Source organism: Dipodomys spectabilis, unplaced genomic scaffold (assembly GCF_019054845.1).
Source record: "Dipodomys spectabilis isolate Male_0828 unplaced genomic scaffold, ASM1905484v1 ptg000197l, whole genome shotgun sequence".
Lineage (NCBI taxonomy): Eukaryota > Metazoa > Chordata > Mammalia > Rodentia > Heteromyidae > Dipodomys > Dipodomys spectabilis.
This window is the reverse complement of record NW_024870874.1, coordinates 12,711,743-12,726,262: the sequence shown is the minus strand read 5'-3', so window position 1 is coordinate 12,726,262 and position 14,520 is coordinate 12,711,743. Positions and strand designations below refer to the sequence as shown.

The following is a 14,520-nucleotide window of genomic DNA, read 5'->3' as shown; positions in this document are numbered from 1 at the left end:
CGCTCGTCCTGGAGCTTGAATTTAGGTCTGAGTGCTGCCCATGAGCTTCTTAGTTAGACTGTCTCTATCTAGGATTACAGGTGTGAGTCACCAATGCTGCTCTTCTTCCAAAATATACTTTTGTAAGTCTTTCCTCATTTGAAAATTACAAATATTTTGTAAATTATTACTGTAACTTATAGTTCTCCTTTCATTATGAAGTCCTAAATATGCTATCAGGCCATTGTTTTACTTTTATATGTTCTCTAGCCAATTTCTGTACTTCATAATATATTACATGTAATAATTAGTTTTTAAACATACAGAAAAGTTAAAACAATTGGACAGTAAATACTTTTGTTCCTACCACCTAAATTTGATCTCTCTTCTTCCTTTTTTCTTCAGTTCATATAATGTTCAAAGTAACTTACAGATATTGGTAAACCTCCTAAACACTCTCTAAATATAGTTAACTAGTCCTCAGTAATTGCTTAAGATTCTTTTTTAATTTTTGAGGTAAAATTACATGTATTAAAGTGATAGACTACCATGTGCCAGTCTACATGTTTTGACTAATGCATAAATGCACATAAAACTAAATTCATATGGCTCTTCCTGTTTTAGAACATTATATAAGTGAAACCAAATGTATGTTTGTACGTACTATATGTTTCTGAGATTATCTGTACTGTTGTATATATTAGTACTTTTTCTAATTCTTTGTAATGTCCTATGAAGTACACATTTTTCTTTAAATAGGAATTTCTAGTTGTACCATTTTTATTTCCTTTTTCTGCTTACATTACTGCAATGTTTTTGTCAGAAGTCAAGTGGGGGTAAATATGCCTTTATTTCTGGACTTTATTAATCACTTATTAGTATATAATATTAGTATATTTGTGCTCTATACATCCCTGTCATACTAATTTCCAGTTACTTGCACATTCTTCAAAAGAATTTTGGTTTTCCTATCAATGGTCCTGCTGCTTCTGCTGCTTTTATTAGAAAGCCAAGAAGTGTAAATGTGGGCTCTCTATTGAATTGTATTGATTTATTTGTCATTCTTTCTAACCAGTATTGTTTTGACCACTGTGTTGTGAAACTATGTATAAAACCTCCAATTGTCTTTCTTTTTAATTTTCTAGAATTTGTGCATTTCCACTGAAGTGATAGACTCTGCTTCTCAATTTTTGTAATAAAGTCTATTCTAATTTGAATTACATTGAATTTACAGATTAATAACAACGCTGAACCTTCCAAAACATGAAGCTCACATATTTCAACATTTAGGTTTTCTTCAGTTTCTCTCTTGGTATGTTACAGTTTTCAGTGTCATATTAAATTTTTAACGAACTTAATAATTACGTGTTTTCTTTTTTTTTCCCCCGTTATAGGTTCTGGATCTGTATCACTCTATGAGGTTGAAAGATGTCAACAACTATCTGCTACAAGTAAGCCATATATCATTACTGAGATAGATCTCAGTGCAATAATGTGAATACTTGAAGTTTGCTCTTATTTGGCTAACCATTCCCTTCTTACATCATATAATAATAGTAGATATTCATGAGGGCACAAATAAGACTGTATTTAACTTCTTTACTTCATCCTTCACTGGTATAAAATTCAGATGTATGTCTTTAATTCAATGTATATTTTTTCATATATCCATAAGGTTTATGAAAAATATAATTGCATTGAAGCATAATATTAGCTTAAGAATGTGGTAATGGTTTTAATGAATGTGGTAAATGGTTTTAATGATAATGGTTTTAGTAAATTCACTTCATACCATTGTGCTCATAAAAAAATCTCCCTAAGATATGCCCCAAAATTTTGTTAGCAATAATAGTATATCAGATACACTCCTTCTGTTACTTCAGTAAGATAACCAAAAATGTATTCAGTTCAATGAAGGCTTTAGTTGGATTAAAGCTAGGTACAAAAAGTAATTATCTTGACCATTTGAGATTCCATCCTGCCATGGCACAGTGTGGAGTTAGAATGTGTGAGAAGCAAAATGAATAACTGAGTGAAGCTGAAGGTTTCCAGCAATTTTGTACCTACCCTAATATAAACTAATTTATCTCCTAAACTTGATATTATAATTAGCTTTCTATGTTTTTGCCTGTTTCCCAAGCAACTACCCCTAGGGCTTTTGTTGACCAGTTTTTCCAATGTGGACTAATTTCTCCTTCTTCTCTTGCCACCTCCTAAACGTCCTCCTCCTTTACTCTCTGTAGGACGCTCATGACAATTAGTTTACCCTCACACCTCTACTCCTTTTAGCAATGTAACTGTTTTTATACATAATAGATCAATAAAGTCTGCTATTTGAAACATCAGGAAGAAGAGCTTTTCTGATAAATATTATTTAGAAAATATGTTTTATTGTATTCTTTTGAGCAAATGCTAATTAGAATTTAAACTCTTGCCTAACAAAGATATCTCAGAGGTCAGTATTTCAGTAAATACTTTAAATATTTCATGGTTAACATTTTAATTTCCATAGTGCAGATTAATTGCTATTTTCCCTGTTGGCCAGCAAATCTCTGCTAGTCTCGTGTAAAAATTCTTAGTACACACTTCTAAAACAAATTCTTCCTTCTACAACTTGCCTAGCATTTATTGGGTAGATTCATTGGGTATCTTCTGTATGTTTTGAGTATACATGAAATTAACAGTTCACAAGGCTTAAATTAATTAGACTTTATAGCATATATTCAGTTTGGGAGGAGTCATAAATATACTAAGACTCATAAATTATTATTTATTCTGATTTAATATTAGAATATTTTATAGTACTTACAGATCATCAGTATTTGGAGAAAACACCTTTATGTGCCATTCTGAAACAAAAAGCTCCTCAACAATATCGAATCCGAGCAAAGTTGAGATCTTATAAACCAGAAAGGCTTTTTCAGTCTGTTAAACTTCATTGTCCTAAATGTTATTCACTGTAAGTATTTTCTAAGTTGGAAAAGAAGTTTTCATGCCACATTATTTATTTGTATTCATATATGTGTGTTCGTGAAAATACAGTTTTAAGTCCAGAGCATGAGTACATTATGAATTCATGTATAATATTTTAAAAGAATAATTAGGAGATAACATGAAAGCAAGAAAATCTTAGAGGGTCCCTGCTTCTAATTCGGTCTTAGTACTATTAAATTAAAATGCATGCTATTTTCAGATGTACCCTTGATAACTCTGAAAAAGTGACTCTGAATATATTTGGATAGTCTTATATGTCATAAAAATACTCATAAATACGAGCCTCTATTAATTGATCTTATTAAGGAATTCTAGGTAGTTTAATTGTTTAATATCATTAAACAATGTTTAGACATTTAAATGTTAAATATTTAACGATAATTAAATGTTTAATGATACAGAAGCATTGCTAGAAATACACTGTCCCAGAAAAAATTGTAATATTACAAGTGCCATTTAAAATTTCATTTCTATGTATTTCTCATTGCGGGGAAGTATTTATTCTAAATTAATTAGTGATTAATAAATCAATTAATTAGTGATTATAAATCAATTAATATGTGATTATATAAATGAACTTCTAGTACTATTTGGTGTCTTTATTACTTATGTGCTCTGTTTGAAAAGTATTCAGAAAATTATTTGGAATTCCTTTTTAATGCAAATTGCTTTTCTTTCCTCTAAATATATGAAATGTTTTGGAAAATATAGATATTGATGGGTATATATATTTAGCTAGTAGAATCCAAGCATTCACTATAGTGTGCCACAATGTATAAATATGTCCCCACATCTCCATATCTTTGTGCATTTATATATTATTGTGAATATCTACAAACATTAATATATTTTCTTTCTACAAAATTTAAGAATAATACAATTTTATTCTTCAAGTCTCTTTTTAAAAAAACAAGAGAAGCCAGGTGCCATTGGCTCATGCCTAAGATCCTACCTACTCAGGAAGCTGAGATCTAAGGATTGGGGTTTGAAGCCAGCCCTGGCAGAAATTTCCCTGTGAGACTCTTATCTCCAATGAACCACCCAAAAATTGGAAGTGGAGCTGTGAACTCAAGTGGTAGAGCTCTATCCTTGAGTACAAAGAGGCTCAAGGATAGTGTACAGGCCTTGAGTTCAAGCTCTACAGCCAACAAAAAAAAGTGAGAAACTTGTCTTCTACCCACTTTATCTTGAAGTAGGTAATATATATTAATTAATATATATGCATGCTTATATATATATATATATATATATACATATATACATATGTATATAGATGAAGATTTTAGATTCTTCTTGAAATACAATCAAATGTTAATTTATTAAGTTCTTTAAAACCAAGTAGCTTTTTTAAAACAAGCAAAAAAGAAAAACCAAATTTCAACAAATAAAGAGAGCAACTCAGAGATTTTAAGGGATTACCTAGTTGCACAAATAGTTGGTAAATGAACTGCAACAGAAACTAGACTTTGACCTAAATGCTTCTAGTTTTGTTCTGTGGTACTTTATCTATATGACTATTTAAAATTAATAATTTTTTCTGGAAATTGAAGTTAATGTGGTTTAAATAGGCTATCCTATATAAGTGAGCGTAACTGAAAAAAGAAAAAAGCAGGCGTAAGTCTCCAGGCTTTGAAATTGTTAGTGGTCATTATATTTACTGACAGATTTACTTAGACAAAATTATCAAATATATTGAATAAAATTTCTTTCAGATGGTATTTTTTAATTGGATAATTTGTTAAATTGAAGTTTTTAAGATTATAGCAAAGTTGTTTTCTCAAACCATTGTCAATGATGTTAGGCAAGAAGTTCCACATGAAGACAACTTAAATATAATTCTGCAAGATGCTTCAACTAAAACCCCAGATTCCAGACTGCAAAATACATTATTATATGACTCAAAAATGTGGAGCACTGAAGATCAAGGAGGGCGAAAAGTAGCTGTGCACTTTGTGAAAAATGATGGTATTCTTCCTCTTTCAAGTGAATGTCTAATTTTAATCGAAGGTAAGATACTTGGTATTTTTTATTTGTTTTACAATATTAATTATGCACATTAAAAAAATTAATTACTGTTAAGAATATTTTACAGACAACCTGGTCCAGAGAAAGCAAAAATACTCTAGATAGTCCAAGATAGAATACATTCTGTCATCTGGATTTAAATGCACATACACACAGAGATTTATCTGAATTTCATTTTCAAAGTATACACTAAATCATCTTGAACTCATCTTTACATTTGTTCTTCTGGTTGGATTCCTTCCTGCAACCTTGTCAGTTCCCAGATGAACTTAAGTGGCAGTTGCAAGGCTGATTTCTGCTTACAGCAGTTGTTTTGGCCTCTGGATGTCACTGTTGTTTCATAAAAATAGCATGAAACTCATCTTACTGATGACTATAAAGACTTGACATAAGTAATGAAAGCATGACAAGTACTAAAAGAAATGCATTTTACTATATATTTTTCAATTTTCTTCCCATTTTGACATTTTATATATACACCGTATATTTTCTCATGCCAGATTTAATGATTAATTATTTTCCTTAAGGCTTTTTCTTTAGCTCTCTGTAATTTAATTTGCATTAGAGAAATATTTCGCTTAATTTTATTAATATACTTATCTTTATCATAAGGTATTATTTTATTGCTGACATGTATTATTCTAGAATTAATACATAATAATAAGTGACAAAACACACATATGTTTGAAGTTTCATTTTTATGAACATAGTTTCTTCTTTAAGTGCCAGAACTTACAATTTGCCAGGAACTACTCTAATTAGTATCTTTGTATTTGTTTTGTTTTCAGCCATTGCAGCAAATACTGCCTTCCGATAATGCAGTGAAGTTCTTTTAGAGAGTGTGTGTGTGTGTGTGTGTGTGTGTGTGTGTGTGTGTGTGTGTGTGTCTTTTGTTCCTTTACCTTACCAACATATACTAGCACTTTGTGAAAGATGAAATATTGTCTATGTTTTTCTAGACAAACAGCCAATATCTTGGACATATACATATATAAAGAAATTTTTAAGGTCATTCTTCAGGGTAAGTTGACAATCTGAAGAAGAGAATTAGCTATATAGACAGAATTTTTTTATTTCCATCTATATTTTTACATTTCTTTTTATATTATATGTGTTTATTTCTTATCGTTCATTGATTTGTCTATTAGATTGTAAGCTCCTTAAAGACAGGATACATTGTTTTTATTTCTACCTATGTATCATCAATCTCTAGAAAAATAGACCTCGCATGTAATTGGCTCTCAGCAAATATTTACTGAATAAATAAATATGTCTACAGTAATAACAGGGTTTTCAATGAAAATTAAATGTGAGTTTAGATAAATCTTCTAAGCATAAGAGAAGATCTTCATGGCCTTATGTGTAATGATGACTTTGTAGATTAGATTGAGCATTAACAGCATGGTACGTGAAACAATTGATAAGCTGAATTTTGTTAAAATAGAATCTTCAGCTCAAAAAAATACAACTTTCAAGAGATCTCAGACAGGCCACACTTTCGAAGAAAATTTTTGCAAAAGACATAGCATGTGGCCAGGTGGACCTCTTTTGTAGAACTGCCCAGGTGGATTGGGAAAATTGTAGTTGGAAAGTATCTCAGGCAAAAAGTTAACAAGACCTGGAATGTACCTGTATTCCCCGGCACAGAAGAGGTTTAACTGCGTGGATCACAGTTCAGGTCCAGCCCCAGGATAAAAACACAAGACACTATCCAAAACACAGTGAAAGTAAAAATAACTACCACAACATTCATGTGGTAGAGTACCTGCCTTGAAATCATTAAGTTTCTTGTCCGTCTCTTCAGTGTTTACTATGTTGTGTCTTAATAGGTACTGAATCTCTTTGACATGATATTTGTACTACCAGGGTTTATTTCTTCTTTTTTAATAGGTGGAACACTCGGTGAAATTTTTAAACTATCCAACAAGTTTCACAGTGTAATTCCTGTGAGATCTGGCCAGGAAGACCTGGAACTCCTTGATCTCTCAGTACCATTTCTTATACAAGGAAATGTGTACTACTATGGGTATGTTTCTAACTTGGAGAACTTCTGAAATTGAAACCTAAAATTTTAATGTTTTATCTTGCTTGTCACTATACGTTCAACAGATACTTACTGAAGTTGCATGCTAGTATGTACAAACAGTTCCCAATTTAGAATGGTTTGATTTCTGACTCTTTGACTTGATATGGTAAGAAAGTGATAGGCATTCGATAGGAAACTTAATCTAAATTTTGATGTTTTTCCTATCTAATAATAAACAGTACAGTATTCTCACAAAGTTTCGCTGGACTGAACTCTTAGACATAGGGCTTTGCTCTGTCTTTCTTTGTCATAGCCAATCCTCCACATCTTGAACCAAACTTCTAGTCTGACATTTTCCTGGTTACTTGGAGATGGCGTCTAACAGACTATTTTTCCTGGGCTGGCTTTGAGCCTCTATCCTTTAGATATCAGTCTCTGGAGTGGCTAGGGGAATGGGTATGATCTACCAGCACCTAAGTATAGTAATAATAATAATTTACTTCATAAAATTATATGTGCTTAAACAGCAAAAAATATTGTAACAATGAAACTACATCATCTAAAATATTTTATTATTTTCTTCTTTTATTAATTTCAGATGTAAAAATTGTTCTTGTTTGCGGACAATACAAAATCTAAATTCTCTCGCCAATAAAACATCATGGATTCCTTATTCTGTGGCCGAAGGTTAGCAAAATTTCAATGTACTACAGTTTTACATCATGTCTTTACTGCTATATATTTCACTATTTGTGAAAACATTAGACAGCTACTTTAACTTTTTATAAGTGAAACTATTTTTACAGTGAGTCTAAGAAACTATATGTTTAAAATACTTGCAAAATCACTTTATCTACCAGTATTTGTAGTAATAATACATATTTTAACATTCAATGACTTGTTTTCATTGATTATAAATACAGATTCTCTTTGAACGACAGGTCACTGATTACATTATTAACCAATATGTTCTCTTAATTTTGAGACAGTTCTTAATATTTAAAGCATAATGTCTCTCTGTATATCTTTAACACGTTGCATGTTCAGTTTACTACAATGAGAATATCTGTTTGCTGTCTATAAGATACATATGCTTTGAACATTGACATATGTGTTGTCTTTCATTGAACCTTTGGATCTTTCTGCAGGCACTCTCATTTCTTTTGATACTTTTACTACATTCTTTGAAAGTTTTTTTCTCTCAGTAACATTCCACTCTGCTGGTGTTCCTTTTTTTTTTCCCAACAGCTGTATTCAAAGTTTGAGATCTACTAATACAGTTGATGATTTAAAATATAGTAAAAATAACTAGTTCCCTAAAATTGGACACCCAGTTTCATATTACTAGACTGAAATTTTATTGTATAAATATTTACTTATATACTTAGTTATATTTTCTTCCTTTTACATATGGCTATATGATCCTGCTATTTCATATTTTGCTTGTGGCCCAGTGAAATCTTATGTTATTTTTGCATGAATCTTTATTTTTTTTTCTGATTAAATATATTTTTTTATTTTTTTAATTTTTTTTTTGTGAACACACTGTACAGCGGGATTACAATTACATGGGCAGGTTAGTGCATACATTTCTTATCAAGCATTGCAGCCTCCTCCTTTGTTTACCCTTCACATCCATTCCCAGCCTCCCCCCTGCATGAATCTTTATATCAAAGGTATTCTTCCTGTCACATCTGTAATAGAATTTTTCTTGTCTATGTGGTTACTCAGCAAGGAATTTAAGTTCATCCTTCTTGGTTTTTGTTTAGTTTTAACCTTTGAAGACAGTTTGAAGTCTGAAAATTAGAATCTATATATTAACAACATTAAATGCTGAAATTCATGCCTCATATTTACATGCCTTCTTAGTATTGATTGAATATAGGTTCTGTACATGGAAGTTGTTATAGCATTCTGTAAACATGCTGTCTTCTAAAGACAAAGGTGTTCATCTGAACCTTTTTATTGTCATAGGATTTAGCATCTCTGATTCTTTATTCTTCTTACTACATTAGGAAAGCCTAGATTCTGGCATTTTTATGTATTCAAATTATACCTTAAAAATAATAGCTATAAAGGGAGAGACACCATGTATTTAACTATCTGCTAGTTTTTTTAAGATTCTGATATTTTAATGAGTCACATTTCATGAGTCAATTTATGGTTTCTATAAAGATATCAACTTACATTAAATAATATAAAACTATATTCATATTCAATCAAAGAAGAACTGTGATTATTTATAAAGTCATGAGATATTACTCCTAAGTAAATACAGCCCATGTTCCAAAAGGAATTTGCAATGTGAATTTATTAAGTTGATATTGAAAAAAGTTGTAACATTTTTGATATATTCCTTTTTAAAAATTTTCCAGATAAGAATAAAGTAAGTCATTTTTTTTTTGAAGTAGAGGATACAAAGGCAACCAAAACAGTTCTTTCTATTAGGGTTTTATGACCTACAAGGAAAGCTTAAAGGATACATAATTAAGTGACAGATGTGGTAATAAAGGCCTGTAATCTCAGCACCTGTGAGGCTCTGGCAGAAGGATCACAAGTTGGAGGCCAGTCTACACTATGAAGTAAGAGCTGTCTAAAAATACAACAAAGCAAAATTGTCCCTTTCTCCTGTAGTGACACATTAGAGCTGGAACTGGGCCTAGGATTCTGCTTAAAGAGCACTGGCACCCAACAATGCTCAATAGGAAATCTACTCTTTACCTTGCTCATGTAACTGTAACCCCTCTGTACAGCATTTTTACAATAAAGAAAGTACAAAAAATACTAGAAAAAAAAATAAGTCAATTTTAACGTTACTATAATAATTCAGAATGCCAACTCAAGAAGCTGACTCAAGAATGACTTTTGTTTCCTTCACTAGCCCTGGGCATTGTACCCCTGCAGTATGTGTTTGTTATGACATTCACTTTTGATGATGGAACAGGTGTGTTACAAGCTTATCTCATGGATTCTGTAAGTAAGCTAGTTAAGATCTTCCTAAATAAAATCAAGTTGTATTTTGAAATATGTTTTTGTTATCTGATAATTTCTTGTTCATTTAGGACCAGTTTGTTCTAGTGGCTTCTCTTTTATAAAATTACTTTGAAGATGCTAATCCTATTTCAGATAAACTTAGCTTGTTCCTTACTCTGAATGCTACTGCACCTGCATGAGTTCTGTGCCTTAATAACTATGCAAAAAAAAGTAAGATCTAGTCTGAAACATAAAATAGTGGCAGCACCAAGAAGTGATCTTCTGAGGCTTTGACTTCCTTTTTATGTTATTACTACATAGGCATTCTTAAATCATGTAGTTAATAATATAGCACATGCCACAGCTCAGTAGCAGCCCAAAAAGGCTCAATATTTTTAAAATATTTAATGTATTCATTCCTTCTTTATTCCTAAAAGTATTTAAGGTGAGTTACAAATTAAAAAAACATGAATCTAATATGTTGGTATTTATCTCTTTTAATATACCACTTGTAATAGTATATTAATGTTTGGAAAAAAAAGTGAATAAAAATTTGAGAAGTGATTTTCTTGACCTTGCAGAAATTCTACTCCAGAGCCAAAGAAAAGATACAGGGTCACGCTGCGTGGGCATTATTTTACTCAACCCTCCTTGTGCTTCCTTCACCTTCATATTTCGCATTAGAGAAAATGAAGTTACTTTATCAGGGAAATGGGTATTATCCTGTCAAGATAGGGGGAATTCCATAAGACTGTTGTCACTTCTGACATTTGTCTTAAGTTTGTAAGCCCTCTAGGCTTCTCTTAGTTTTTTGTTGTTGTTGTTGTTGTTGTTGTTGTTTTTGTTTTTTGCGGGGGGGGGGGGGGGCGGGGGTTCCGGTCGTGGGGCCTGAACTCTGGGCCTGGGCGCTGTCCCTCAGCTCTTCAGCTCAAGGCTAGCGCTCTACCACTTGAGCCACAGCGCCACTTCTGGCTTTTTTTCTTTTTGCTTATGTGGTGCTGAGGAATCGAACCCAGAGCCTCATGCCTGCAAGGCAAGCACTCTACCACTGAGCCACCTTCCCAGCCCCGCTTCTCTTAATTTTGATAATTCAGTTTTAATAGTTAATGAAATAATCTCCACATAGAATTATAGTGTTAATTTTCCTACAACAGTATGTAGCAATATAAATAGAATATTCCCAATCAAGAAAGCTTAACCCAACCCAAACCCTGGTGAAACAGAAGTTTTTATTGGGACTTTCTCACGTATGTGTATATAGATACATAGATATGTGTGTATATATTATATATATATATATATATATATATCATTATCTTTTGGGAAGAACTGTCTTCATTCCCTTTTGTGATCAAGCTAACACTATCCCCCACACTCCCTCACTCTAAACCACATGGTTAGACCAACCAAAATCACCTCCCAGAATGACTCTAAGATTGTTCCCAAATGCAAAGGGCATAGGGCTTAGATTCTGTATGTATTGGAAAATATATACAAATATACAGAGCGATTTTTTTCTTCTGCCTTCATAATTCATTTAATCATTTATTTGATATTTACTGAGGCCCTGTCCTGTGCCATCTTTATGATAGTGGGTACAGTTAACTAAACAAGGAAAATTCCTTCTTAGAAACTTAAAACAGAGAAGGAGAAAAACTAAATAAGTACATCCTGTATGGTATTATGTCTTTAAGTCAAAGAATTAAACATGACTTTATATGTACGTGTGCATCAAAGCTGTTTTAGGGTTCAATTAGTAAATTATATTTTATAGTTTAGACTTGCACTCTGGTGTATGAATTGTTCCATCTTAAAAGAATGAAATCTTTTAGATTAACAAATCACATAATGTTGAAATACTTTTTATCATGATTTTAGAAAGATTAAGTTTACTAATTCCATTTCCTTCATAACTTTTTCAAGGATAAATTTTTCCAGATTCCAGCCTCAGATATCCTAAATGATGATGACCTTCAGAGAAGTTTGGGTACGATCATGGATATGCTTTGTCCTCCAGGAACAAAAATTGGTAGGCAGTAATATTTCAACTATTTACATATATCTAATTCTTCACTTTAGAATCTGAAATTTTAACATCTAATTTGTCAAGTAGTCAGCAATACCTCTGATACCTACCGAGGTATGAGACAGAAATGAATAAAAGGAGTTTGTAGTATTTTGAAATAAATGAAGGAGAGGTAGTTTTGGTCACAAGCACAAGATATTTGTTGACATTGTACCAACAAGAGATGACATTTTGACAAGAACCATTTTCTATATTAAACTCCCATCTGTCTAGCTTAATTTATTGATGAATTTTCTACCTACAGCTTCATATCTTACATGTTTTTATTTTACAAATGTCAGTGTTCTGTTTCTACATGTCTTCCTATGAATTTGTACAGATTGCCACAGAGCAGTCCCAAAATGATAGTTTTTGTTCATCTGTAACAGAATTTAACAAAACTTAGCAAGATTTAACAAAAATCACCTTATTTTTAAGCTTAGTTTAAATTTTCTATTTGAATTATTTAGGTAGGTTTGTAAGAGTAAAAACATTCACTGGGCCTGATAGCTTTTGCCATTTACTGCCAAATTGTTTTCAAAAATATATTATTTCTGCCAGCAGTGTGGGAGAGTATCGTTAATCTTGCCAAAATTGAGGGCTATATCAAAAGTCTTTTAGACTTGAAGTTGAAGAAAAGCAAAAAAAAAAAAAAAAACTTCTGGAAATACGTTATAGGTAGACTGTGAAGAAAACCAGTGTTTAGGTATGGCATCTGTGGCTGCCAGCATTACTCTGTACTTGCTACCTGCTGGGAGGTCCAGCTGGCCAGGCATCAGGCATCAAGCTGATTAGAAGTTCTGGTTCAGCTGCTTTTCAAGTTGGGGGGGGGGGGGGGGAGAAAAGAAAACAAAAAACAAGAGATCAATAGGTAGTTATCAAGGCGTAGCATACAAATTATTATTGCCTTTGCTGTCAAATATTTAATTACTTTTGTGTGGAGAAAAAATTCAAATTGCTAAGAGTTATTTGTAACACTAAACACTTTACTGACTAAATAGCATTTTCTTTTCTATTTGTAGATGCATATCCATGGTTGGAATGTCTTATCAAGTCATATAATGTCACAAATGGAAATGAGCACCAAATTTACTATCAAATTTATGACACCACAGTTGCAGAAGATCTCATCTAATATTGTCATTGAATTTAGTATCTGTAAAATATTGTAATTTTTGAAGGTGGTGGTACTATTATGTGTAAAATTCCTGTAAAACAAAGGAAAATGTCAGCTGTTTTTAAAATGCCATTCACCTTTTCATTACTCCCTTAGATTTTTTTATGCAGCTAGACATTTTGTTACCTAAATAGTGCTTTTTTATAAATGTGTAAAAAATATTTTGGCTGTTCAGATGTCTAGCATGTTAACTTCCAGAGGTAGACCAGAAAAAGACATTGGAGTAATAAAGACCATATGTTCATTTGCTTCATTCAGTCATTTCAGGAAAGCTGCTTGTCACTGTTCACAAACATTCACTCGTTGGACTTTTCCATGTCTCAGACTGTGTATAATATCTATGCCTTCCATTGTCCCTGGTTAGACCTCTTTCCCTGCCCTGAGTTTTATTTTTTTTCTCTTTTTTTGTGATTTTTTAAAATTTTATTTATTTTTTTATTGTGAAAATGCTGTACAGAGGGGTTACAATTACATGGGCAAGATAATGAGTACATTTCTTATCAAGCAATTAGATGTACAAGTCGTTATGTCGAAAATGAACTTTACAACTTTGGTGGGGGAGCGGGAAGGATCGGGTGGGGGGGCAGGGGAAGGATGGGAAGGGATGGGAAGGGGAAACAAAGGAGGAGGCTACAATGCTTGATAAGAAATGCCCTGAGTTTTATATCAGCAGTGTTTATGTTACTGTGGATAAGGCATTAGTAAATATTTTCACCTTCAAACTCTTAGCTCTTACTGGTAAATAGAGCCTACTTGTTTTTATACAAAGGGATCTAGTAAAGCAAGAAGATGCAGCTGAATTGTTAGTTTGTATTATTTGTTTGTTTGCTTGTTTTTGGCAGGCAGTTGCTGATATTGTTTTAAGGTAAATCTGTTTCTTTTGACCCGAATTGTATTCTTGTTTGCTTATCTCTCATATTACACATATTCTGTATATTGTAATAAAGTACTTAGGTTTATAATGTTAATGACTTACTTTATTCAGTAATAGTCTTGTATAAGATATATCCATATTTCAGACCATGACTTATTAAGTGAGATACTACTCAGAAGACTAGTCTGCTTTTTACCTAACAGTATTTGTCCAATTTGAAATCATGTGTGTTCAGTTGTACACAAGCATCTTTTTATGTTGTGTATATATATATATAAATTTGTGCATTGATAAAACTGAGAGGCCAAGTGCAGGTGGCTCACTCCTAAAACCCTAGCTACTCAAGAAGCTGAGATCTCAGGATAACAGTCCAAAGCCAATCCAGACAGGAAAGTATATGAGACTTT

At 32.1% G+C, this 14,520-nt stretch overlaps 1 protein-coding gene across 4 annotated transcripts in view; it reads left to right on the top strand.

The window, feature by feature from the left end:
• Pot1 (protection of telomeres 1) overlaps positions 1 to 13,487 on the top strand; it is a 53,770-nt gene extending 40,283 nt beyond the window's left edge. For all 4 annotated transcript variants that reach the window (XM_042696036.1, XM_042696035.1, XM_042696037.1 and 1 more), the window contains 8 exons: positions 1,374 to 1,430; positions 2,782 to 2,938; positions 4,775 to 4,980; positions 6,889 to 7,024; positions 7,623 to 7,711; positions 9,906 to 9,997; positions 11,921 to 12,026; positions 13,085 to 13,487. In XM_042696036.1, coding sequence (XP_042551970.1) covers positions 1,374 to 1,430; positions 2,782 to 2,938; positions 4,775 to 4,980; positions 6,889 to 7,024; positions 7,623 to 7,711; positions 9,906 to 9,997; positions 11,921 to 12,026; positions 13,085 to 13,197 — 956 coding nt within the window. In that variant the 3' untranslated portion in view covers positions 13,198 to 13,487. The remainder of the gene's footprint in view (positions 1 to 1,373; positions 1,431 to 2,781; positions 2,939 to 4,774; positions 4,981 to 6,888; positions 7,025 to 7,622; positions 7,712 to 9,905; positions 9,998 to 11,920; positions 12,027 to 13,084) is intronic.
• Positions 13,488 to 14,520: the final 1,033 nt, after the last annotated feature.